The sequence below is a fragment of the Arvicanthis niloticus genome, chromosome 6, assembly GCF_011762505.2.
Source record: "Arvicanthis niloticus isolate mArvNil1 chromosome 6, mArvNil1.pat.X, whole genome shotgun sequence".
Taxonomy (NCBI): domain Eukaryota; kingdom Metazoa; phylum Chordata; class Mammalia; order Rodentia; family Muridae; genus Arvicanthis; species Arvicanthis niloticus.
Window position 1 is genome coordinate 23423982 of NC_047663.1, and position 24767 is coordinate 23448748.

The 24767-nt window shown below is 49.6% G+C and overlaps 1 protein-coding gene and 1 long non-coding RNA gene across 3 annotated transcripts; one reads left to right on the forward strand and one right to left on the reverse strand.

The window, feature by feature from the left end:
• Window positions 1-400: 400 nt before the first annotated feature.
• Igfbp4 (insulin like growth factor binding protein 4) lies at window positions 401-12550 on the reverse strand. Of its 2 annotated transcripts, none has more exons than XM_034507762.2 (4): window positions 11924-12549; window positions 5742-5887; window positions 4611-4745; window positions 401-1674 (listed from the first exon to the last, which is right to left on the reverse strand). In XM_034507762.2, exons 1-4 carry the CDS (start codon window positions 12270-12272, stop codon window positions 1540-1542), a joined length of 765 nt encoding a protein of 254 aa, XP_034363653.1. In that variant the 5' UTR covers window positions 12273-12549; the 3' UTR covers window positions 401-1539. The 2 variants fall into 2 exon arrangements, with proteins under 2 accessions (XP_034363653.1, XP_076791932.1); XM_076935817.1 differs by having other exon boundaries at window positions 1601-3084; window positions 11924-12550.
• Window positions 12194-19699, forward strand: LOC143442672 (uncharacterized). The gene is made up of 4 exons (XR_013111041.1): window positions 12194-12591; window positions 12717-12977; window positions 13459-13593; window positions 13769-19699. It is a non-coding gene; the product is annotated as an uncharacterized LOC143442672 (long non-coding RNA).
• The last annotated feature ends 5068 nt before the right edge of the window (window positions 19700-24767 follow it).

Here is a 24767-nt window from a genome sequence, read left to right on the forward strand (position 1 = left end):
AGCATGCCCACCCCCCAGTGGAGAACACGAAGTCTGGCGTCATAGAACTTTACCTTACCACCACTATCCAGCCCCTCGAGTGCAGAGTATCCTCACAATTCCCATCTAAACAAACTAAATTGAGCTGTGAACTCATCCTGTGCAAACTCTAGGTTATGTCCCAGCACCCCTGAGTACCTAATTCAGAAGCTAACAACAGCTGATGAGGCTTCCTTGGCCTCTAAAACCACAGGACCCCACTCCACTGTGACAATGGAACTGCAGGCTGGGGCTGCCTTGGAGAGACCTTAGGGAGAGAGCTTTTGGTTTGAAGCAGTCCCTCACCAAGCAGAAAAGCCCCACCTCCCTCCACCCCTTATTTATCCCAGTCTCTAACCATAAATAAATCAACCAAACACAATTATCTGGACACTTTTTGGGTTTGTTCTGTTTTTTTTTTTTTTTTTTAAAAAAAAGAAGAAGAAGAAGAATGAATGAATGAATGAATGAATGAACGAAAAGACATTATAGCCAACAAGCAGGTCTCTAAATCTATCCAGGCAAGCCAGAAAATGCTCGGGGGGTGGGGGAGTGGGGGGGCGTAGAGAGGGTGGGACAGGAGATGTAAGGGAAGGGAAATATGGGAACGGAGACAGAGCTACAGGTGTGGGCAACTGGAAAGATAGGGTCATCCTGGTGACTTCATGACCAGTAACCACAAATAAGGACCAGAACAGGGCCATCCCCCCAGCACATGAGTCTTCGTCTCCCTCAGACACACACAATCCAATCTTACATTCTTTCCTCTCTCTTATCTGCTCAAAGTGAGTCCACCTCCCTGCCCCCTCCTCAGGTCTTCTTCAGCCCATCCCTCTCTCACAGCAGAGATCCATCTGCAAGGCGTTACCAGATGACTGAATACCCAGACCCACAGATGGGCCCTGTCCCTTGAGCTCGTGCCCTGGAAGACCTGAGGAATAAGATCTACGCAGCACAGAGCGGAGGTGGGTCTCGTGAGCCTTGAGCCTCTACTCCGCACCTTCCCAAGCTCTGGCCGGATTGAGAGGAAGGATGTTCAATGTTCCCAACTTTCTTCCTCTCTGACTCCAAGAATTCAGTTTCTTTTCTCCCACAGGGCTCTAGCTGGGAACACCTCACATGTCACAATCAGAGGAAATCAGAATGAGGCTTCCCAGGGCTGAAAACTAAAGCTGGCACATAGTGTGTTGTCAATACATGTTTTCAGATGGCTGAATGAATGAATGGATGGATGGATTCAAGATTGATTTGAAAACACACTGGGGCTTCCTGTTGCTATACTCAGACCTCTTGGGGTATTTAAGCCCATTGTGGGCACTCCAAGGCTCAGGCTTACCACTTGGGGCACATCCCATAAACACACACACACAGACACACACACACATATCAAGGGAAACTTTGGGCAGAGCCAGAGGCAGAGAGCCAGGACTCGGGCCAAGACTCCATGCCAGGTTAACTCTACAACCCCCAGAGCAGAGGGGCCTAGTAGGGGGCACTGAGTGCCCCACCTGCTGGCAGGTCTCACTCTTGGAAGTTGTCAGCCAGTTGGTGGCAGTCCAGCTCCCCCTTGGGTTCCAAGCCCCCTGGAAGCTTCACCCCCGTCTTCCGATCCACACACCAGCACTTGCCTCGCTGTCCATCCAGGGCGGGGTGACACTGCCAAGACAAGCGTATGAGGTCAGGTCCCAGAAAAAGAGCCCAGGTAGTCCACACCACCTCCAATCTAGTTCCCAGGTCAGACAGCTGCTCTTTCAAGATGATATCTGAAGGCAAAGGATCTTTTGAGCACCAATCCCCAGAGCTCACTGTAATGGGGAGACTTGTCTAAGGAGAGAGCGACAGAGCTTCTAGAGTTAGGACCCGAGAAGGCTTATACTGAAAGGCATAGATGATTGTAAAGGCTGGGCTCATTGAAGATGTCTCAGCTTGTTGTGACTGGGCTGGGACTTGAAGCATGGGGTTACAGCTGAGAACAAAGGCAGCATCAGGACCACAGATGAAGATGGGTTAAGGATATGGTTAAAACACGAGCCAGGTCACATTGAGAGCCCAAATCAGAAGCGGTTGGATCAGATGTAGTGGCACAATGCCTGTAACCTTGGTACTTAGGAAGCAGAGGCAGGAGGATTGTTGCAAGAAGCTTCATCAGAATAAGGACAAAAGTCAAGGTCAGAAGAACTGAGGTCAGGCTAAAATTCAGGTCAGAATTAGACCGGGGGTGGGCATGGGCAGAACACAAAAGTGTATTTCAAAGCCAGACTCAATGTCAGAATGAAGGTTGGCTCAAGACTCAGAATTTGTTTTGAGATAAAGGGTCAAGGGTCATAGTCTGTTTGTTTGGTTTGGTTTTTGATTTTTCCAGGCAAGGTTTCTCTGTGCAGTTCTGGCTGTCCTGAACTTGCTTTGTAGACCAGGTTGACCTCGAACTCATGGAGATCCACCTGCCTCTGCATCCCAAGTGCTAGGACTAACGGTTTGTGCCACCACGCATGCCCAGCAAGTGTCATAGTTTTTTGTTGTGATAAAAATTAAGGGTAGCTTCCAGTCCCGGGTGCTGCAGGAGCTGTGGGTTACCATGCAGACATGGTCAAGTCCAAGAACCACACCACACACAACCAGTCCCACAAACAGCACAGAAATGGCATCAAGAAACCCGGGTCACTAAGATACAAATCTCTTAAGGGAGTTGACCCAAAGTTCCTGAGGAACATGCGCTTTGCCAAGAAGCACAAGAAAGAACTGAAGAAGATGCAGGCCAACAATGCACAGGCAGTGAGTGCACTCGCAGAGGCCATCAAGGCCCTTGTGAAGCCTCAGGTCACCAAGCCCAAGATGCCAAAGGGCCCAGCCACAAACTCAGCTGTCTGGCTCTCATCGCTCATCCCAAACTTGGGAGGTGGATTCGAAGCTACATGGCCAAGGGTCATAGGCTCTACCAACCAAAGCCCAAGGTTCAAACCAAGGCAGAGGCCAAAGCTTCAGTAAGGCCCAGGCTTCAGCTCCAGTCCAGGTTCCCAAAGGTGCCCAGGTTCCTGTGAGGCCCCCATAGAAAAGGCTCCTGTCAACCTGAAGACAGAGGGACTGCTGTGACCCACCTACCCACACACTATTTGCAGATGACCAGTGTCCTATGCTGTTTTTACAAATAAACTCGAGGCAAGATTTAAAAAACATGTATGAGTTAAAAAAAAATACATGTAGCATTATATAACAGGAAAAATGAATCCTGGTATAAATGCTGGGCTTTAGTCAATAATCAACTGAATCAAGTCCACTCCATTACGTCATGAGTAGGGAAATAAGCTGCAATGCAAGCATGGGATACAACCATTCTGCACTTTCTTCATAAACCCAATGGTCGGGTCTTTTGGTTTTGTTTTATTAAGGGCGAGGGGTATTAAGAAATGAGACATGGCAGGGCAGTGGTGGTGCACGACTTTAATCCCAGCACTTGGGAGGCAGAGGCAGACAGATTTCTGAGTTTGAGGCCAACCTGGTCTACAGAGTGAATTCCAGGACAGCCAGGACTACACAGAGAAACCCTGTCTCGAAAAACCAAAAAAAAAAAAAAAAAATCTGAGACATAGAATTTGTGTTGGGATGAAGGCTGAAGATAGGCCAGGTGCTGGTTGGAAGGAGCCTCCTCTGACCCTTCACGCATTGCACACAACTCCACACCTTTATCTTGCCCCGTACAGACCTAGGACAGTTGTGTCATCCTCCTGATGAGGCCTCTGCTGCTTGGGTGGCAGCTCACTATGGGGATGTGTCCACAGTGGGAGGACAACATTCCCTATGCTCATGTAACCTAGAGGAGAAGCAGGACAAGGGTCCCCAGGCCACATTCAGCACAAGGCACTCCAACTCCAGTACCCTGCCAGGATCTGCTGCCCTCCCCATGGGCCAGAGATGAGATAGAACAGGCTGTTCCTGCTGTATACTCCAGCCAGCATGCTGGATGGTCTGAACGAGTGAGTGTGTGAGTGTGTGAGTGTGTGAGTGTGTGAGTGTGTGAGTGAGTGAGTGAGTGAGTGAGTGAGTGAGACATGCTACCTGCTGCCTTCTCTCCTGACACCTCTTTCCATGTGACAGTCTCAGCCACCAAACCCGGCTCTACCTCCCTCTTTACTGTACCCGGAGAGTCTGAGCTCAGCTGCAGGATGAGCGGTTTTCTCCTTGACTTCTCATAACTTGGGATCCCACAACCCAGATGAAGCTTCGGATGGTCAGAGACCCGGGAGCACTACTTTGAGGAAAGGAGGAGGCGGAGGGAAAGCACAGGGAGCAGGGTCTACACCACCGATGGGGGGATCCTGAGAAGCTGCAAAGGGCCCTGGAAGGAAATCAAGTTCTGCCGGGAACTCACTCTGTGGCGTGGGCTGGCCAGGGTCCTTTCTGAGTCTGTCTCTCATCTCCAAAAGGAATGAGGTGGACAGACCATGCTGAGAGTAGAACAGAACTTAGGGAGACCCAAATGGTTGGGGTGGATTTGGAGAGCGTCCCTTCCTTTGAAAGCATCCTTTGGAGAGCTAGGAGCTCCCCAGGCTAAGGCCAGGGCGGAGCCGGAGCCAGCCGCAGGAAGGGAAACCCACCTGTTTGGGGTGGAAGTTGCCGTTCCGGTCACAGTTGGGGATGGGAATGATGAAGAGGTCCTCATGCGTGCGGCTCTGCGAGGCGGCCAGCCGCTCCAGGGCCCGGTGCAGCTCGCTCTGGCAGGAACCCTGGGGCTGGGGACAGAAGAGCAAAAAAGCTCAGCCGATGAGAAAGGCAGGCGGGAAGATCGAGCTGGGGCTCTGAGCTAAAGGAGGCTGACGTCCTGAACAAAGGGTCAAGGCCTGGGCACAGGGCAGGGGCGCAAGAAGAAACCAGAATCCAACAGCAACTCAGGTACCAACAGTGGATACTGAGAAGAAGATTTTGACAGCAAGCACTCCTAAAGAAGCAGGGGGTGGGGGCACATATCTGCAATGCCTGCCCTCTGGAAGCAGAATCGGAAAAGTTGTTGCAAGTTCAAGGCTAGCCTGGCATATTTAGGAAATTCTAGGCCAGCATGGGCTGCAAAGGGAAACCCTGTCTTTTTTTTTTTTTTTTCAAGACGGTTTCTCTGGCTGTCCTGGAACTCACTCTGTAGACCAGGCTGGCCTCAAACTCAGAAATCCGCCTGCCTCTGCCTCCCAAGTGCTGGGATTAAAGGCGTGCGCCACCACCGCCCAGTATTGGGAACCCTGTCACCCTGTCTTAAGATAAATAACCATTAAACAAAACAAAACAGGCTGTGGTGGGTGTGCCTTTAATCCCAGTACTAGGGAGGCAGAGGCAATTCAACCTCTCAATTCAAGGCCAGCCTGGTCTACAGAACAAGTTCCAGGACCGCCAGGGCTACACAGAGAAACCCTGTCTCGAAAAACAAAAAATAAAAAAAAAAAAAAATAAAAAAAAAAAGAAAGATAGAAAAAGAAAATCCAAACCAACCAACCACGCAAAAAGGAACAAGAAACACTAGGGAGCTTGGGCCCTGCTTCTACCAGCCAGCTTGCTGTGTCAGTATTCATGTGCAAAGGGAGAAAGGAATTGCAAAGAGAGAATTTAGGATTCTCCCCAGGTCCGGATGAGGTCATGTTGCACACAGGGAGCCTCAGTGTTTGCTGGGTGAACATAGCCCAGGTCTAGTAATTGTGGGATATCTATAAGCATACACATCTGTGTGGGTCAGAGGTGCTCACCACAGGACGGGGTTCCTCCCGAGGTGTCCCCACGACCTTCATCTTGCTCCGATCTCTCATTTTGGCCATATGCTTCTGCAGGCACCTGTGATCGTGGGCGCTGCAGGGGTTGAAGCTGTTGCTGGGATGCTCGCTCTCATCCTTGTCTGCAGGGCCATCCAAGAAAGGCAGAGGTCGGCATCAGAACAGAGGTTTACACGCCTCCAGCGTCCCCACCTGCTTCCTCCTCCACCAAGAGAGTCTCCATTGCACTGCTGAGTCTCAGGGCAGGAAGGAATATGAACAACCCCCGCCCCCCCATCTCCATCCCACTCCACTGGATCTCTCTGAGAACATATTCCTCTTGAAGTTCTTTGGCTTGTTCCTCTCCCCACCCAGGTCACCATGATGAATCACCAGCTGCAGCTGCCCAGATGGCAGGGGGGTCCCCTTGGGCCCTGCAGGGAGGTCTGAGGCAGGCAACGGGAGGAGGGGAGACTACTGGATCTTCTACCTCTCTGTTCATCTCCTCCCACCATCCCCCTCTCCATCTGCTCACTCTTCCTGTCTCCTTCTCTGCTTTTTCAGCATCTGGCTGAGCCTGCCGGGGATCCCTAGGGCAAAAATCATATTTTCCATGAGCAAGGAGTCTGGCCCTAAAGGTTCTCCCACTGTCTGGGTCTGTGAGTGTGTGCATCTGCATGAGAGACAGAGAGACAGAGAGACAGAGACAGAGAGACAGAGACAGACCAAGACCAAAACCCTGTGTAGCCCCAGAACAAAGAAAACAGCCACACACGTTTCTCCAGCCTCACAATCTTAAACTTGAGGCCCCAATCAATGTCCATGTGAGTCAACCAGAAGCAGGCAATGGGCTATCTGGAGACGTAAATTATGAGAACGGACCGTCTCCATGGCCCCTCCCAAAAGCTCTATGTGAGCTGCCCCATCCAGAAGGCCCTGCAGTGTGACCTGCTGCTCACTCTTGGCTGCCAGGGCCAGTACGTAAGGCTGAGCTGGAGAAAGAGGCTGGAAGGCTTCTCAGCACATCAGAACCACCTCTGAAATACTCAAGCTTGGCAGCTCGATGCGGACCCAAGTGCAGAGGCCCTGCCAGCATTCCAGATGTTGGCAGGCGGACAGGAGGTTACATCTGGTTTGCGTCAGGCCTTTTTTTTTTTTTTTTTTCCTGAGGTTTTAGCAGGTTCCTCCATACATGGCAACAGTCCCAGAACTGCCTCTGGGTCAAATGGTATTTCTCTGCCTAGCCAAGGCTGGGGAGTTGGTTTTTGTTTTATTCTTCTAGTTTGGGGGATGAGGGAAGAGAGGCACAGAAATGAAGGGACACCAGGCAAGAGGGGATCTAAACCATTAAAAAAAAAAAAAGCATAACAAAACAAAAAACAAAAATTCCATTAAGTTCCATACCAAAGTCTTTGTCTTGAGTGAAGTGTTAGTGTCGAATTAAAGAACAGAAATAGACAGAGCAGATAGACACCTCCATCCTTCTGTTTATGCGACAATAGATCGTCCCAAGGAAGCCCCCAGAGCAGCCTCAAGCTTGAGAGAGTCAGCTAAATGGATGGAGGAAATCACTGGGACTCACAGGCACATCTCAGGACTGACTCTAGGCACACCATTCCAATCAGTTTATTCTCTCTGATTCGATGTCTTTTCAGCCACAATGGCATTGCCAAGGCTCGGGTTCTTCTCGGTAAACATGAAGGGTTTTCAGCAGGAAAGAAGAATTTGAGGCTAGGCAAACATTCTACCCTTAAGCTACTATCCCAGCCTAATATCCCTTTTCTTTCTTTTTTTTTGTTTTGTTTCGTTTTATTTTGAGACAGGGTCTCACATAGCCCAGGCTGGCCTCGAACTTTCTATGTAGCTGAGACCGGCCTTTAATTCCCCCTCCTCCTAGCTTTGCCACCAAAGTACTGGATTATAGGCAGGCCAGGCGCCACCACATCTGGCTCCTAACCCTCAAATTATTATTATTTTTTTTTTTTAGTTTTGTTCTAGGGGGTCTTTAAAGAAAGGGGTTCCCTCAGGAGATAGAGAGCACCCCCAACCCTACAGTCTCAAATCTATGATACGATGAGCCCTCAAGACACACGTCTGGACCACATCACGGCTTCCCAACATGGCATTTCTGTGAATAGAAGCCAGCAACAGGAGTCCCTTGGGAGCTTATCCATGGGTATTTAAGATGTCCACCATTAACAAGAACAACTGAATAGCTGGTTGAAACCTAGAACTGCGTAGGACACAGAACAAGCCCAGAAGCATAGCTTATGCTGATGTCAGAAATGAATGGCCCCGCGGCGCTGAGGGTCTTAACTGGGCACAGCTGCATGGGCGGCCTACCAGCCTCTGAGTGTTCGTGGTCTACCCAGCGATCCCTGGTTTGAATCTACACTTAGTAAGGACCACCATCTTGGAAAAACAGTTTCTTATTCGCCTGGGGTCATAAAACAGATTAAATCCACATCCACCTACCAACGCCGAATCACAAATGTTTACTAACAATCACATGTCCAGACACATGCTCATCCAGGTGTGTGCATCTACACACCCTCACGTACTCTGACCCTGCCCTGGTCAGACACACAGACCAAGCCAGGACACACTAACATCCGGCCCTCTCTCACCATGGTTTGTTGACTCTCCATTTAATCTGTAACTTCTCCCCGATCTATCCATGCTTGCCCAGCGAGCTGAGGACTCATCCTGGAGTCCACCTCTAGGTACTGAGCTTTGGTGGGGGAGGGGTGGAACACTGAGCCTTTTAAAAACATTAACTTGCTAGCACTGTTCAGCTTCCAATGCCCTCTACCGAAGTCCCAAGGACCCTGAGCAGGAGCTGGGGGCGGAGGATGGCAGACCCCTCGCTGTCTTGTTAGGTCTCAAAGAAGCTTGTCTAGAAGGTGGAGTTGCCAATGTGAAGCAGGTCTTCCCATCTAGTTTCTGCTAAGAGCTGGGCAGACTGCCATCCAGCCATGGCCTAAGTCTTGCTCTTCATTCCACTGCAGAGCAGGACAAAGAGCCCCTGGGGAGAAGCTGTGGACAGCTCTGGCCCCAGTAGAGGCAAAGTTCCCGCTGAGTAATTTCACTCCTATGATTTCTCTTCAAGGCCAGCCCCTGACCCCTGTAAGACACCCAGGCTAAGAGCCGAGTGCACCCTGTCAGCCAGACTCAGAGGTGTCAGCCATGCCCCAGAGGGTCACCTAACTGACCACAAAAAAAAATAATGTCTCTGTTCCTTCATCCCGAGATCTTAGCTGGAGAATACAAAACAACCCAGGAAAGATACCAGACTGTTTCTTTGAGATTCTGTTCAAGGGGTCAAGGGGTGCCCCTCATGGTTGTTCCCCACTGCTGGCCTCTAATGAGATGAGATCCTGCACAGTGAAAGAACCCCTCTCCTCCCCTGTGACTCTCCTCAAACTTTGTTCCCTTTACCCTATGGTCTTCAAAGTCCCAGTCTCAGCTCCTTCATCTCCATCTTCACTGTCACTCCAATCTATGGACTTTATACTCTGTATCAAACACCTCAAAACTGTGAGACACCTGACAGAGGAGGAAACTGAAGTCACCTTAGTGAAGAAGAGGAAGGGAGATGTGTCTTTGGCCACTTGAAGCACCAATAGTTTAGGCTATGTTAATATTAAAGAAAAACTCTAGGCAGCCATGTTCTTCCCCCCCTCTCCCCTAAAGCACAGAATGTCTGGGAAAGCCCAGTTTCCATGACATGACTAGATTCCCAGTACTGAAGCAGGGACAATATTTGCTATGTCGACTAAAAATTAACCCAGCCTGCCTGTTCCTTAACCCTGTCCCTGAGGGACCTGGAGCCTGGCTTAGGAACTCTCTGTCCCAAGCTTGACCTCCCTATCAAACACCCCTCTCAGATTTCAAAAGTTGAGGGTCAGACAGTACCATGATGTGAAACTGTAGACTTTATGATGCATACACCCCTCCCCACCTCTGGTGACCTTGGTAGTACCGAACGCCAAACTGTCAGAGGGGAGAGCAAGGCAGGCTGGGAAGAGAAGGAATAACATTTCCCTAAGAAAAAACTGTGCCAAAGGACAACCCACCTAAAGGAGCAGCTGAATCTGATCACCTGAAAACCTAAGAAAGAACAGTGGCCTACTGGTAGTGTAAGGTGTGGCTGAGCCCCCCTCAGTCATTCACCAGAGATCCTGCAAGGCTGTGGCACAGCTCTATAGGGACTCCTGCCATGATGCAAAGGTGTCAGGCCATGGCAAGGAAGTACTCCTCTGATAACCAGGAAACACTGCCCATAGCCTGCCAATCAAGGGACTAAGGTCTGCCCTCCTGTTACCAAATTTTCCCGCTTCAGATAGTTGTGTCCACTGTGTTCGTAGAAGACAAGGTCCCCTCCCACCTCTTGGGAGGGGAATTAGTGTCTTGAGATCTGAATTCCAGGATAGACATACTGGCACCCTATTGCTAGACACCTCTTGAAGCTGGCTAGCCTCACATCCTCCAAGCAGTCAGAAACTGTGCCAGGCCTTCCAGATCCAGGGGATCTGATCGTCCACATAGCAGGAATGTTCCTGTGCGACCAAGAGAAGGCTCTTGCAGAGCTCTTTGGGGTTGAGCTCAAGTTGGGAAGAGGGGGCACTACCCAGCTTCACCCGCTGCTAGATGCCCACCAGCTGGAAGGGAGCAAAGACTTAAAGTGGGCATCCTAAAAACGCGACCTTCTCTCCTGGTCTCACTGCCCCAAGATCAAAAAATCACTCCCCCAAGACCCTCCTCCTCTAGCAATGCTGGTTGCCAGGCTGGCATTTCTCCCAGAATATTTTCTGCTGACCCATCTCTCCTTGCCCCAGGAGCAGGAAGGGCAGAAAGGCACCCCTGGGGTCCACCTCCTTCCTGTTTTCCCTGCCTCCTGCTTTCCTCAGACTAAGAAGCTTGCTGAGGATTGAGGAAGTGGAGTGGTCTGGGACCCAGAGCAGGAAGCTTGGGGCTGAAGTCCCAGCATCCGGACTGCAACAATGGAGGATTCAAATATCAGGAAAGAGAGAAGCTTCGCAGTGCTTGCAGTGCTTCGGAGAGCCTGGGTGTCAGGGAAGAGATAATAACCAGAGTCAGGGAGACAGAGAGGCAGAATGTGCAAAGAGCAGAGAGCAGAGGACATGCAGGGGTCACTGTCAGAGACATCAGAAGAGCGACAGCTTCAGAGATGGGAGTGGGAGGACTGCAGAAAACTAAACTAAGACAGCAAGAGAAGGAAACTAGTCAGGCTCAGGAGACCGAGAAAAAGAGAACTCGGGGCTCTTTGGTGAAACTGGAAGTTGAGAGGCACAGCAGAAAACAGAAGGACAAGGGAAAGGTTCTAAGAAGAAACCGAGAAAGGCCCACCGACAAGTGGACACAGAAGAAATCGTGAATACAAGAGCTATCTGTCAGCCTTCCTCTCCTCTCAGCCCCATATACCCAAGGGGTCTGCAACTCTGGACTGGCATCCAGTACTTCCCTCCAGCCCCCTCAGATGGCACCTGCCAGAAGGAAGGAGCGAGAAATCTGGGATGTGCCACCCTGGCAGAAAGAACCCTGCCTTCTCTTCCCCTGCTTTCTGAGCCTTTGGGGAAGTCCAAGTCTCATGTTCTTTACCACTGAAGTCCTTCTGATTTGTATGTTCACTTCACCACAGGGTGATGAGTGAAAGGCCCGGGCCCTGACTCCTCACACCTCTGGCATCCACCTGAAACTGGGTGTGGATCAGGCTCTGGATCAGGAACAGAAAGGAACCGTCCCAACACACACACACACACACACACACACACACACACACACACACACACACACACACCATCCTTATCGAAGTCTTCCAGCTCTAGATGACAAATGTAACTGAATCAGGTCATTTAACTTACCACAATCGCCTCAGGAGCCAAGCTTACCATGAGACCAAGGCCCCTCTTTCCAAAGAAGTACTTGGGAGGTTTGAGATGAAAAGATGGTGTAGGTTCCCCTCGCCAGTGTGGCAACTGGTGTTGGGATTAAGTGCCAGCTTTCTTGGCTGTCCCTATCAGGTTCTGCCACGTACCCCCCTTCTCCTCAACTCACAGGAGGCATTGAGGGCCTTCCAGACCAGCCAGAATGGGAACCAAGTTGCAGGGAGGGAGGTGTTTGGGAAATGTGGCAGAGGGAAGGTAGGTATACCTTACCAGAGGTCTGCAGGCTTTCCTGGATGGCTTCGATCTCCGACAGCTCCGTGCACACGCCCTGCCCGTGCATCAATGTGCGCAGGGGCTTCTCCACCCCCCGGGGCGGGTAGCAGCGCATGCCTGAGCCACAACGTGGGGTATACACCCCGCAGGGCATCCCCAAGCCCAGGGCGCAAGTGGCGCAACAACCGCAGCCAGGCTCCCGCACCAGCTCCTCGCAACCCACGGGGGGGCGGCAGCGCGCCAGCTTCTCCTCGGAGCAAGGGGGGCAGTGGATGGCTTCGTCGCCCAGGCTCGGCCGAGGCCCTGCGGCCAGCAGCAGGGCGGCCACGAGGCCGAAGGGCAGCATGGTGAGGACGAGGGTGGGGCGCAGGAGGGGAGCGCGGGCTCGCCGAGTGGACTGCAAGGGACCCAGAGGCAGCGCCCAGAGAGCTTAGAGAACCAGACCCGGAGGGCGCGGGGACACGGAGCGGCCCCGGCAGGCAGGGACGGAACCGGGGAAGTTAGCAAGCACGCTGGAGCGGAGCGAGCCTGGCCACCGAGGCGCTGCGCTGCATCCTCGGCCGGCCCAGCAGGCGGCGGGGGGCAGGGGGCTGAGCAGCTGCCCGGGACCGGCTCCCGGGACTTTATACCGGCCCCCTGGCCACACCCCCAGCGCCGTCCCCGAGGTGGGAGAGCAAGGGAGGGCGAGGGGGAACTGGAGCAATGGAGCGGGAGAAGAGGCCGTTAGGGGGAGGGGGCGTTTGGGCTGAGTTGCCGCCACCGCTACATCTGAAAGTCCTTTGCTCCGCAGAAGAAAGCGACGCAGTTTGGAAGCGGTGGCCCGCGCGCAGAGAGCCTCTGAGCTGGACCTTGGAGAGGAAGCAGGGCGAGGGGAGGAGAGGGGGTTGTTGCTTGGTCCCCTCCCTCGACCTCGAAGGATTCCTTCCCAGACACCTAGGCGATGCTCCTGCTGCCACTGAGAACCTGACCTCATAGTGGACTCAAGATCCTCTCGTTCAGTCCCCATCCCCAGCCAGAGTCCTCCGACCAACCCCATCCACCCCACCCCCGGGTACGTCCAGTCTCAACCTCTAGAGACCGTGCTGAAGTGGGGCAAGGCGATCAAGCACTCTTCAAGGGGTCCAGGAGAGTCAGCTCCGGCCTACGGTGCTAACAGGCAGTCTTCTCACTTGGCCCCGAACCTCTGCCGCTTGACCCCCGCCCCAGGTTCCATTTGGGCCTTGCTGCACTCTGCTTCCAGAACTCCAGGACAAAGTGCCAAGCCTCTTCCTCCTTTCTAGATATTTTTCCCTCTACCGCCCTGCTTAGATTCTGGAAGGAGGCTGCCACTGGCTTTGTACAAGACGTGAGCTGAACAACTCCAGGGGGCGCCACTCTTTGTACTCATTGTGCATTTGCATAGTTCCTCTAACAGTTTCCCAGTAGATGGCAGTCAAAGATTTCCAGAAAGGGAAGCCTTCTTTTAATTTTTCCGACGCCACTTTGCCCCTGGGTGACACCTCTGTTGATAAACATATCCCTTTCCCTCGCAGCAATTCTGTTAGAAACCGGAATCGAACTAGAGTCGCGTTTGGAGGAGAGACCCACCTCCTACCACCTTCCTTTTCGTTTTCCCCTACGCCTTCTCATCCTCCCTAACCAAGGAGTTCGCTTCAGTGGCTGTCCAGGTACAGTTGGAGGTCCGAAGGATTTTGTGGGTGGATGAGGTCGGGAGGGGTTGGGCTAAACATCTAAGGAGCAACCAACCTAAAGACTTCCTAGTCCTCTTCCGGTTCTTTGTCCCAGACTCGGGGTCTTTCAGCCTCCGGGGAATTAGGCCACCTCCCACTTTCTGTAACGCAGACCATTTGGCGCGGTTGGAAGGAGAAAGACATCAAGACCGGGACCTGGAGGACAGACCAAAAAGTTGTGAACTGACGGCACCTACTGGCAACCTCTAGGACTGCAGGAGGGTTGAAGTGTTAGGACCAGAGACAAGGATTCCTTCCCTCAGTCACATCTCAAGGATAAAGTTGGGTCTCTCCTGGCCCATCTGCCATAGAGAAAAGTAAACAGAACAGGTTCTTCAAGCTCCTGGGGGAAGCCAGCGGGGGTTTTTGCTTTTGTTTTTGTTTTGCTTTTGATTCGGACCAGTCCCTGCCCCCATTTTTTCCTTAAATGCAGTCGCAGTCAGACTTCTATGTAATGTACCAACTTGAAGTTTGCATCTAGCTAAAAAGAATACTGATGGTCACCACCTATGCCACTTCTTGGAGCTCCTGTGGGAACAAGATGGATCGATAAGGACAGTTCTGAAGCCCAGAACCCAACTTGCCTGCAGACAACAAACCCAAGATGAATAAAAGTGAGGGCTGGTGAAGGTGGGCGTTCTGTACAGGTTTCTAGATGAGACAGATGCCCCCATCCCACAACCCCAGCACCTCCTCTGCCCCCAAACCTTCCTCCGGTGTCCTCCCGGGACATCACTGCCTAGACTCATACTTGGGAAGCCAGAACCCAAGCATGGCTCTCCACATAAGGTACGTTCACTAAGCACCTACTATTCCAGGATTTTTGCCTCAAGGAGATAGAAGACAAGTGTGTAATGTTAATAAGTTTTCTAAGACATGGACAGGTGCTCTGGGAGATATTTATATGGGACACATGGGCAGCCAGTTCTACCTCTGGGGCATGAGAAATATTCATTGCCAATGTGACCTAAGGCCAAGTCTCCTGTGCTCAAGAATAAAATAAAACTGGTATCAGCATGGTCAGACTAGATTAGTGTCTAGCTTTGTCACTTGGTCCTCATTAGGGACCCTGAAGCCCTCTGAGCCTTCAGGACTTGTCTGACAAAAGGGACTTTGCAAGCAGCTGTGGGAAGTGCCTTGAAGGAAATAGACACCAAGCATTTTCCCCTTCCTAGACCTGCCCAGCTAGGAAGGAACTCATCCCAGATTACAGATGCTTTCCTGATGGTGCGGCCCGTGTCTCCCCCACTGAACTGGAGGTTCTCATGGTTTAATGTGCCTCTCAGCAGTAGAAGCTGGCCAAGGAGCAGAGGAGGAACAGAAGTCAGAGCCAGGGCTCTGGGTGTAAGTTGTAGCAGGGCCTCTTAAAGTTATGGATCACTACTTAACATCTTTTTAAAAAAAGATTTATTGGTATTTATTTATTTTGAGACGGGGGTCTCATTATGTAACCTTTTCTAGCCTAGAAGTCACTATGTAGACCAGGCTAGCCTTGAACTCTTGAAGATCCACTTACCGCTAGTTCCTGAGTGCTAGCATTGAAGATGTGCCACTAAGCCCTAGTGTTTTTTTTTTTTTTTTAATGTATAAGTGTGTGTCTGTTAAGGGGATGTGCATGTGAGTGCAGGGACCCACAAAGGCAGAGAGGCCAGAGGCATCAGATCTCTTAGAGCTGGGGTTATAGGCAGTTGTAAGGAGTTATCTTGAAGGGAGCGCCTTCTGTCTCCAGGTCCCCATTTAACATTTAAATGGATAGTTTTCATCTCTGAAGAAATGAAGAGAGGAGGTAAAAAGGGGTGGGGCAGAATTCTTGGGCTCAACCACAGAGAATGGTTAGAAGAAAACACAAGGTGATAATGACAGGGGATCTGAGAACTGGAGATTTAGCTTACTTGTAGAGTACTTACCTAGCTTGTGGGAGGTCCTGGATTCAAATCTCTGTAGCCCTTGAAGGTCATTTTACCCAGGCGTGGTAGCCCATGCCTACACTCCCAGTACTTAGGAAAGGCCAGCCTGGGCCATACAGTAAGACTGTCTCAAACCATCACCACCCTCAAGAAGAACTGAAATCCACAGGCAGAGCTACTGGCACAGGCTGGCTCCTCTGCCTGGCAGTGCCTCTGTGCTGGATGCTCCCAGCATGTGCCTCTGGGAAGCAGAACTCAATCCTATTTTTCTGTTCTTTCCTGGGCCAGAGCGTGGACAGCCTTGTAGGTCCCTGCTTCCTGGGACCTGGGGAGACACTCTACCTGGTGCATAGATGAGGCAACTCCACCACCTTTCATTCAGTCCCTCCAGCCCATTCTCTCCCGGACTTGTTGATTAGCCGGTCTCGTTAGCTAGCTGCCTCACTGCGACAATTCCAGACTTCTGCTGACCCAGAATACACTCCTTAGAGAACAAATTGGGGCTCAGGCTCGGGGCTCTCAAGGCCAATAAAGACAAAGTTGTGGCTGGGCATGGGCATGGTGGTGCATTGATGTAACCCCATTGTAGGCAGAGGCAGGAGGATCTCTGAGTTTGAGACCAGCCTGGTCTATACAGTGAGTCCCAGGACATAGTGAGACTCTTTCAATTAATTAATTAGTTAATTAATTAATTCTGTTCTCAGGGAACTCTCAATCTGATAAGCCTGCTCTCAGGGGCATCTTGTCGGATGAAATAGATGAAATATATAATTACAAGAATTAACCCTTTCACTACCGTTGACCATGTCCCATGGAGCTTCATGAAGCCAGCATTGTCAGTGTTGTCTTTTTAAGACAGGAAGATCGAGGCATGAAAGGGCTACATAACTTACTCAAAGTCATGTAGCAAGTAGAGGGACAAAGATGTGAACTTAAGCTGTCTGGCTCCAGTCTGCACAATTAACTCTTACGCCTCACTGTCCCTCGAATCAGCCATCAGAAATATTCTACATAGACATTGAGGGCAGAAGACTGTGACACGGAGTTTGAGCTGAGCATGGGGGTTGGGGGTCAGGTGGAGATGGCATCGGTATGAGACTATGGCCCAGGCATCCTTATAAGTTCACTTTCCAGCCCACTCCTGACTGCCCTGGACTTCACTGTGTCTCCACTAATACCCTTCATATCTGCTGATATCCAAGTACTGACAGGATGGCCCCATAGTTGCCCCAACTCGTGGGCCAAGCAAAAACATATCAGGACAGACTTCTTCCTGCCCACCAGGGCTTCATACTTGCAGAGATGTAATCAGGAGAGCCAGGATCTTCAGAGAGGCCCCATAATGCAGAGAGAACTCCTATTCTGCCTATTTCTAGAGACTGCACTTTCTTCTCTCCTTTTCATCCTACCTCAAGACAGGCCAAGACTCTGGGCAGGGAGGAGGCATGAAGAGGGCAGTCTGTCCATCTGCACTTGGGCTGGTGGGCAGCCTGTTTCCTATCTTCAGTTCAGCCAGTTCAGCCACTTGCCAGTTTTGTGACCACTTCTTTTCCTCACAAAGGTCTCAGTCTTTGTACAGTGGGTTGGGAGAACCCATTGGATTCTGAAGCCCTGGCCACCTCTGGCAATCTTGGAATATTAGAATTCTGGAGGGTTTTGTTTGTTCGCTTTTGCTTTTTCGTTTTTTAAGACAGGGTTTATCTGTGTAGCCCTGCCTCGAACTCAAGAGATCCCACTTGTCTCTGCTTCCCAAGTGCTGGAATTAAAGGCATAGGCCACCACCACTACCACTACCACCACCACCACCACCATCAACAACAACAACAGCAGCAGCAAAATTCTGGAGCTCTTTTGTGGAAATACAAAGCACCCCTCTGACATAGCTCCCAACCCTCCAGAGTCTACAGCGTTGTCTCCAGGCCCATGGGTAGCGATGAAATCTCTTCTTACTTACTGAAGCCTATACAGAAGACAAGCCAAGTGAACAATGTTGGACTCCATGAAATTGCTGTCACCACCCAGAAAATGACAAGGCTCACCCAAAAGCATGCAGGTAGCAAACGATCCAGCAAGTCCTGTGTGTAATATATCAACTTCCTGTGCACACTCCTGCCTTTGGGCCCGGAGCTGTTACCACAAGTTCAGAACTCAAGGCAGGATGGAAAGGAGAGGAGAAGAAAGTGCAATATAGAAAATTCTACAGGTTCTCAGCAGACAAGAGCCATATACTAGCATGGAGAGAGCACCTGCCTTGTCTTCCCCAATCCCTGTTGGGTCAAGAGAAGGGTATCCACTTTCCAGAAGGGTTGGAAACCCACAATCAATGTGAAATCCCTGCCCTTTCTCCTCCCTACACTAGAGGGCTCCCAGGCTCTGCCTCCTAACCTCCCAACTCTGGGGAACAAAGAGCTTGTTATCTTCCCACTAAAGAAATTCTACTGAGGGTCCACTGAGCCAAAAAGAGGACTCCGAAAGGGCTCCAAGCTTAGAGAGAGACCCCACAGAGGGTCATTGGACTCAGCAAACCCCAGAGAGTAGGTTGAGATGCAGAGAAATCCCAACACCTGTCCACACCTATATATTCTTTCTCCCACAGTGTATGGCTTCTCTCCCCACTAGCACTAGGGGGCCTGCACACCGCCCTCTGCTGACTTCCAGACCGCTTCTATGGAGCCATCGGTTCATGTCAAGAGCAACATGGTCACCAAAGTGGTAAAAACTCTAAATCCTGACAATACCAGGTTGTAGAAGAAAGGGGTTTTCAGCTCATACTGATAGTGAGAAGATAAATATGTACACTTGCCTGGAAGCAACCTGTAGTTCCACCCCTAGATTCCCATTCCCAATACAAATGTGTGTATTCTGAACAGTGTTCAAGTGCATTCATGAGGTGCTGTGTAGAATAGTCACTGCTGGTACAGGAGACATGGGTCAGTGGTTAAGATGGCTGCTCTTCTGTATAGGCTTTCTATCTTAGCACTCACGCAGTAGCTCAAAACTGTCAATAACTCCAGTTCTACGGGATCCGAGACCCTCTTCTGGTTCCCAGGGTACCAGGCACACATGTGGCACACAGACATACATGTAGGCCAACCACTCATACATATAAAACTTTAGAAAATATAACCACTAGTGAGTTGATGAGGTGCCTCGCAGATAGGAGCACCTGCCACGCAGTCCTGACTAACTAGAACCCGCAATGGAAGGAGAGAATGAACCCCCAAAAGTCCTCTGACCTCCACAGACATATATGTAGACAAAACACCCATACACATAAAATTAAGTTAAAAATTAAAAAAAAAAAGTTTTAATGGTAAAAATTACTGAAGTGGAAAACTTAAGGGTTCTTTGGAGAGTCGGTTGTGCTTGATAGTGTTTTGCTGAGGCAAGACCCGTGCTGAGGCAAGGCACGTGGAGGACACGTGATGTTTGGAGGGTATCAATAGAACTCCAAGGAGTGATGGAGAGAGAGCTTGGCTGGCCGGTACAGCTAGCTGTGCAATGCTTGTGGGTCTTGTGTCTTCACTGATCTTTGCTTGCCTGAGAGAAGCACAGCTGATAATGTCTCCTGGTGTTCCTGTTGGTCTCTCCTGCTGACGTGAGCCGAGGCTGAGGCCCGGCTGTCTCTGCTAGGTCATGTCACCGCTGTTGCTAACCTGACTCTACCGAACTGGACTGCTGGTGTATCTGTGAAGTGTTTTCGAGTGGATCAAGCTGCTGCTGCCTGCTGACCTGTGAATTGAACTGATGATTTCCAGACAAAGAACCTTTCCAAACAGGTTCACTTCCCCCAAATCCTTTCTTTTCCACTACCTCTGGTGGATGGTGGGCTAAAGGGAGGTTAAAGTGTTTAAGAACCATCATTAAAAATAGGATTTGAAAAAAAAAAATTAAAGTTACAAACTACCGTCAGGAAGAAGAGCGGGAACAAACTTACGGAATATGATTAACAATTATCACTTATTTACCTGGTACAAACACTCGTTATGTAAGTACTCAGTGAGCTGAACATTTTTCATTTCTGCACATTTCTCCGTACATATGCTATGTCGGAACACGGTCAGAAGAATGAAGCATGGTGAACAATGCCTGGGGGAACTGAGAGAGACTCTAGGAAAATAAAAAGAGGGCCTGTACCTCAGTGCATTTTGTTCCCTGAATTGTTCTTGGACGTGATTTTGTGCTCCTGTGACAAACATTTACATTCAATTTACAAGACATGTTTATTCTTGTTCGGTGTCAGAACACAGCTACCGATCGCAATCTGGGGAAAGGCTGTGCTGAGTGCTGTCCTCAGTGTGCCCTGGATCTGGATCTGGCCTTCTGCCTTGCTTCATGCTTTCCCAGAAAGAATCTCTAGGACGTGCCTGGCACTTGTGTTTAAATTGGTCTGCCTTGAGAAAGTTCTGGGAATGAGTTGTTCTGTTAATATTTAGTCTGTGCTTACTGGCATTTATTTACATGTTTTTCTGAACTCAACCTTCCTTGGGTCACTACTTTCTTTGTCCCACTCATGTATGAGTGCATACTGGAACTGAAGTAAGGTTGTCTTCAGCGTTAGATTGCATTGTAGTCCGCCACAGTCTTTAAGGTCCTCAAATCCCGTGTCTCACAGACACAGATCTGCATAGGTCGATGAGAGTCGACAGTACCATACTTTAATGGTTTGGTGTATATATGAGTGTAGTGTATGTGTGTCTGTGATTGCAATTGCATGTGTGTGTGTGTGTGTGTGTGTGTGTGTGTTCGCGTGTGCGCGTGTGCACAGCACTCCGCTGAAAAGGGGCATGTTGTTTAAGAGCATGCAAAAGGAGAGGCTAGCATCAGCTCTCTTCCTCTATCAATGTCCACCCTAGCTTTTGAGACAGGGTCTCTCCCTGAACCTGGTGCTCACTGATGGCTAAACTGGCTGGCTAGTAAGGTCGGGGAATCAGCCTGCCTGTTCCCTGTCCATACCACCTAAGGTTAGAGATGCAGGCGACCACACCCAGCTTTTACACCGGTGCTGTAGAATCCTAACTTGTGTCTTCATGTCTGTGCTTCACCCACTGAGCTAGCCCCTCAACCCCTATACTTCGTTTTTAAAAAGAGGCTAATGAGACAGCTCGGCTGGTAAAGGTGTGCTGCCGAGCATGAGGACCTGAGTTCCATCACCCAAAACCTGCCTGGAAGAGGAAGAGAACAGATTCCTCAAAGTTGTCTTCTGACATCCCCTATACACGCGCACACATGCACACGCGTGCACATACACACATGCGTGAAGTGCAAACACATACACACCCCTAAATAAATTAATTAAATGTTTGGGAAAATAACGTCTTTTGTTTGTTGTTTTGTAGTGATGAGTTTTAAGTCAGCCTTACTGTATTCCTGTCAACAGGGTCCAGATGTTAGACAGTGCCTCAGGGTCCCTTTCTTTCTTTCTTCCTTTCTAAATATTTATTTATTTATTGTATATGAGTACACGATAGCTGTCTTCAGACACACCAGAAGAAGGGCATCAGATCCCATTACAGATGGCTGTGAGCCACCATGTGGTTGCTGGGAATTGAACTCAGATCCTTTGGAAAAGCAGCCAGTGCTCTTAATCACTGAGCCATCTCTCCAGTCCACCCCTATCTTCATAGGAAGTGAATGTCACCTAGGGTAACCAAGATGATTAAATTTAGAGAGAGAGAGAGAGAGAGAGAGAGAGAGAGAGAGAGAGAAAGTGTCTGGGCATGGTGGTGGTGCATGCCTTTAATCCCAGAACTCAGGAGGCAGAAGCAGGTAGATCTCTGTGAGTTCAAGGTCAGCCTGGTCTACAAAGTGAGTTCCAGGACAGCATGTTACACAGATAAATCCTATCTAAAAAAAAGAAAGAAAGAAAGAAAGAAAGAAAGAAAGAAAGAAAGAGAAAAAGAAAGAAAGAAAAGAAAGGAGAGAAAGAAAGAAAGAGAAAAAGAAAGAAAGAAAAGAAAGCCCTTGATAAAATACTCAAAATGGTACCCAATAAATAGTAAGTGTCCAGTGAGTATTATTAACCATGACTGGCCAAGTGAGTTGGAAGCCAAAATGCCTAAAATGGTCCTGGATTTGCTATTAACTGGCTTTGAGATTTGGCAAAGTGATACCTTCTCTCTATCCTCAAATGCCCTCAGTTGTAACTGAGGGATAGTATCAGCCCAGCCCGAGAAGACTGGGCAAAACTGCAGGGATGACACTATGTCTGACAGGGTTAATGTCAGTACATTAGCCATTGTGATCTCAGTTACCATGGTAACCCTATAAACCCACATATAGCTAGAGCTCCAGGCAGTAAAAAGACTGGCCTAAGGTCACTGCACCTAAATGTGATTTAACCTATTTGTGAGACAATGGAGCTTAAACTCCATTCATACCCAGCTTTTAACACATACACACATATGTGCAGTACACATACATACACGTGTACATGCATGCACATAGGCACACTCAGACTTGTATGGTCATGTGCACACATACATACACATTCACATACATGCATATGCATACACATGGACACACATGCAGATGCATATACATGGACACACACGGACACATACACACATGCACACACACACACACACATACACACATGCACACACATACATACACACACAGAAGTACCATATCCTTGGGTTTCTTCAAACCTAGCAGTGTCTCTTCCATCATTGGGCAATGCTGTCAGTGCTAATGTCCTGCCCCTTGAGCTGCAGCAACCAAGGTCCCTGTGTCTGGGGCTAATGTGTCTTTTCCATGAGCCAGCTGTAGAGCCAACCCGATACTCCCAGTCAGGGTGCTGAAGACACAGCCCTGGAACCAAGATCTAAGCCCAACTGTGGGAAGGCAGTCTCAGAGAGAAACCCAGGACTTTCCCCACCTATCACACCAGGAATCTCCTCTGCTACAGTCTTGTCCTTGGCCTAACAGAAGGAGCCATACTCTGAGGGTGGGAACTGGAGGGTTAAGGGCAGAGGGACAAGACTATGTGGCCCCAGAAACAAGGCCTATTGTACTGGAAGCCTGGCCACGCTCCCTCAGCCCATTTTGTCTCCAGAGACTTGATGTTTGGGGACAGCAAATTTCTAGATCTGTGCAGTCAGATTCTCATCCTACCAAATCATGGCGCCGGAAGAGTACCAGAAGCTGGGCCCTATGCTAGAGGGAACCCAGAGGGCCAATGACAGAGAAGATCTCTGCTCCCAGATTTGTATGCACGAGCTGTAAGATTGAGAGCCTTGGTGTCCTGCTGTCAGAGCCAGGGTTGCAAGGCCAGCTCTGTCCTTATCAGCTGTGCCCTGTGAGCTCCCCTCTCCAGTATGGCTGATCTCAGTTTTGATGTCTGTAAAACAATGATTCTGGTCCCTAATTTACTCTGTTAGACTGTTGAGAAGGGCCAAATGGGGGCTGATGGAGGAGGAGGAGGCAGAGGAGGAAGAAGTGGAGGAGGTGGTGGTGGTGGCAGAGTAAAAGAAAGAAGAGTAAAAGGAGGAAGAGGAGGAAGAGGAGGAGGGGGGAGGAGGAAGAGAAGTTGTTAGTTTTTACTTGGAGATCAATACCCTGATCCCCAAATCCCTGAAACCAGTTCAGGTAACCTCAAAAAAGGAGACTAATGGGGCCAACTCATCCCTCTTCTATCCAAACATTATTTTTAGGATTCAGAACTAAAACAGCTGGACTGAAGCCTTCTTTGCATCAACTTCTCTGTTTCACCAGCTCAGACCATCTTAGCACCCTTCAGGACCAGCGGGACTGCCGCAGTGTTCCACAATGAAAAGGAACTAGCTCGGATTACTGCCAAGGATGGGACCTGTGTCCTCCTCCATGAACAATGCTGCTTCCAAGCCGACAAACCGTAAGTGGTTTGAAACGGGGCCTAAAGACACAGTGACCAGACAAAATTCTTTCCGGTTCCCTCCCACTCTGGCTCCTCCTCCTGTGGAATCACTTGTCCTCGTTATCCGTATTGGTGTTTTTACTCTGTCTTTTAAACATTTTACTTACTAAACTTCACCCTATACCCAAACAAAATATCCCAGGCTAGCTCGCTCGATAACTCTCATCCTACAACTGTTTGCTTCTGATACTTCTGCAAGAAAGACCTTTTAGATCCTGTGGAGAAACTGACCGAAAGGGGTCTTCTTCTCTTTTATCCTGGGCCAGATACAATTCTTTACATGAGTCCTCCATTTTTTTCTGTTCCCTTCCTTTGATGCTGTAGCTCCCTGCCTCTCCTGATAGCTTATTTCAGTGTAGTAGCCCTGGTAATGGGACCAGTCACTGTCACCCTAAATCACCTGCTCCCTCCATTTCTCCAGGCTCTGTTCCTCCCTCATCCCCAGTCTTCCCAGAAAAATCTCTGGTTTTATTCTGTAACCAAATTATACAGCCCTTGTGCTGGTTTGAATAGGTACGGCCCCCCACAGATTCATGTATGCTTGGCCATAGCAAGTGGCACTATTAGAAGGTATGATCTTATTGGAGGAGGCGTGGCCTTGTTAGAGGAAGTGTGTCACTATGGAGGCGGGGCTTTGAGGTTTTGAATGCTTAAACTATGCCCAGTGTGAAACATATCTAGCCTCCTCCTTCCTGCTTTCAGATTAAGATGTAGAACTGTCAGCTCCTCCAGCACCATGCTTCCTGGACACTGCTATGCTTCCCTCCATGATGATAATGGACTGAACTTCTGAACTATAAGCCAGCCTCAGTTAAATGTTTTCTTTATAATATTTGCCTTGGTCATGGTGCCTCTTCACAGCAGTGGAAACCCTAAGACAGCTCTTTAATAATTATTTTTCATTATCCTCAGGAATACAAGATAGTAATCACCTGACCCATTGCAGCCGATCATGTTTTGGTTTGTTTTGTTCTTTTTGTGGTTTTGGCTTGTTTGTTTTTCAAGATGGGGAGATTTCTCTCTGCAGCCCTGGCTATCCAGGAACTCTGTAGAACAGGCTGGCCTTGAATTTACAGAGATCCATGTGCCTCTGCCTATTGAGTCCTGGGATTAAGGAGCGTGCCACTACCACCTGGCTGCAGCCAATCAAGTTGATACTCTTCCCCTGTTACATGACCAGAGGACCCCCCTCTTCAATGGACTCAGAACTCCCTCCTCTGACAAAGACCCTCCTCAGCAGAAAACAGCTTATAATACCCCTGTCCAGCATTTTTTTTAATCTCCTCTCAGTGTTAAGAATGCTTGCT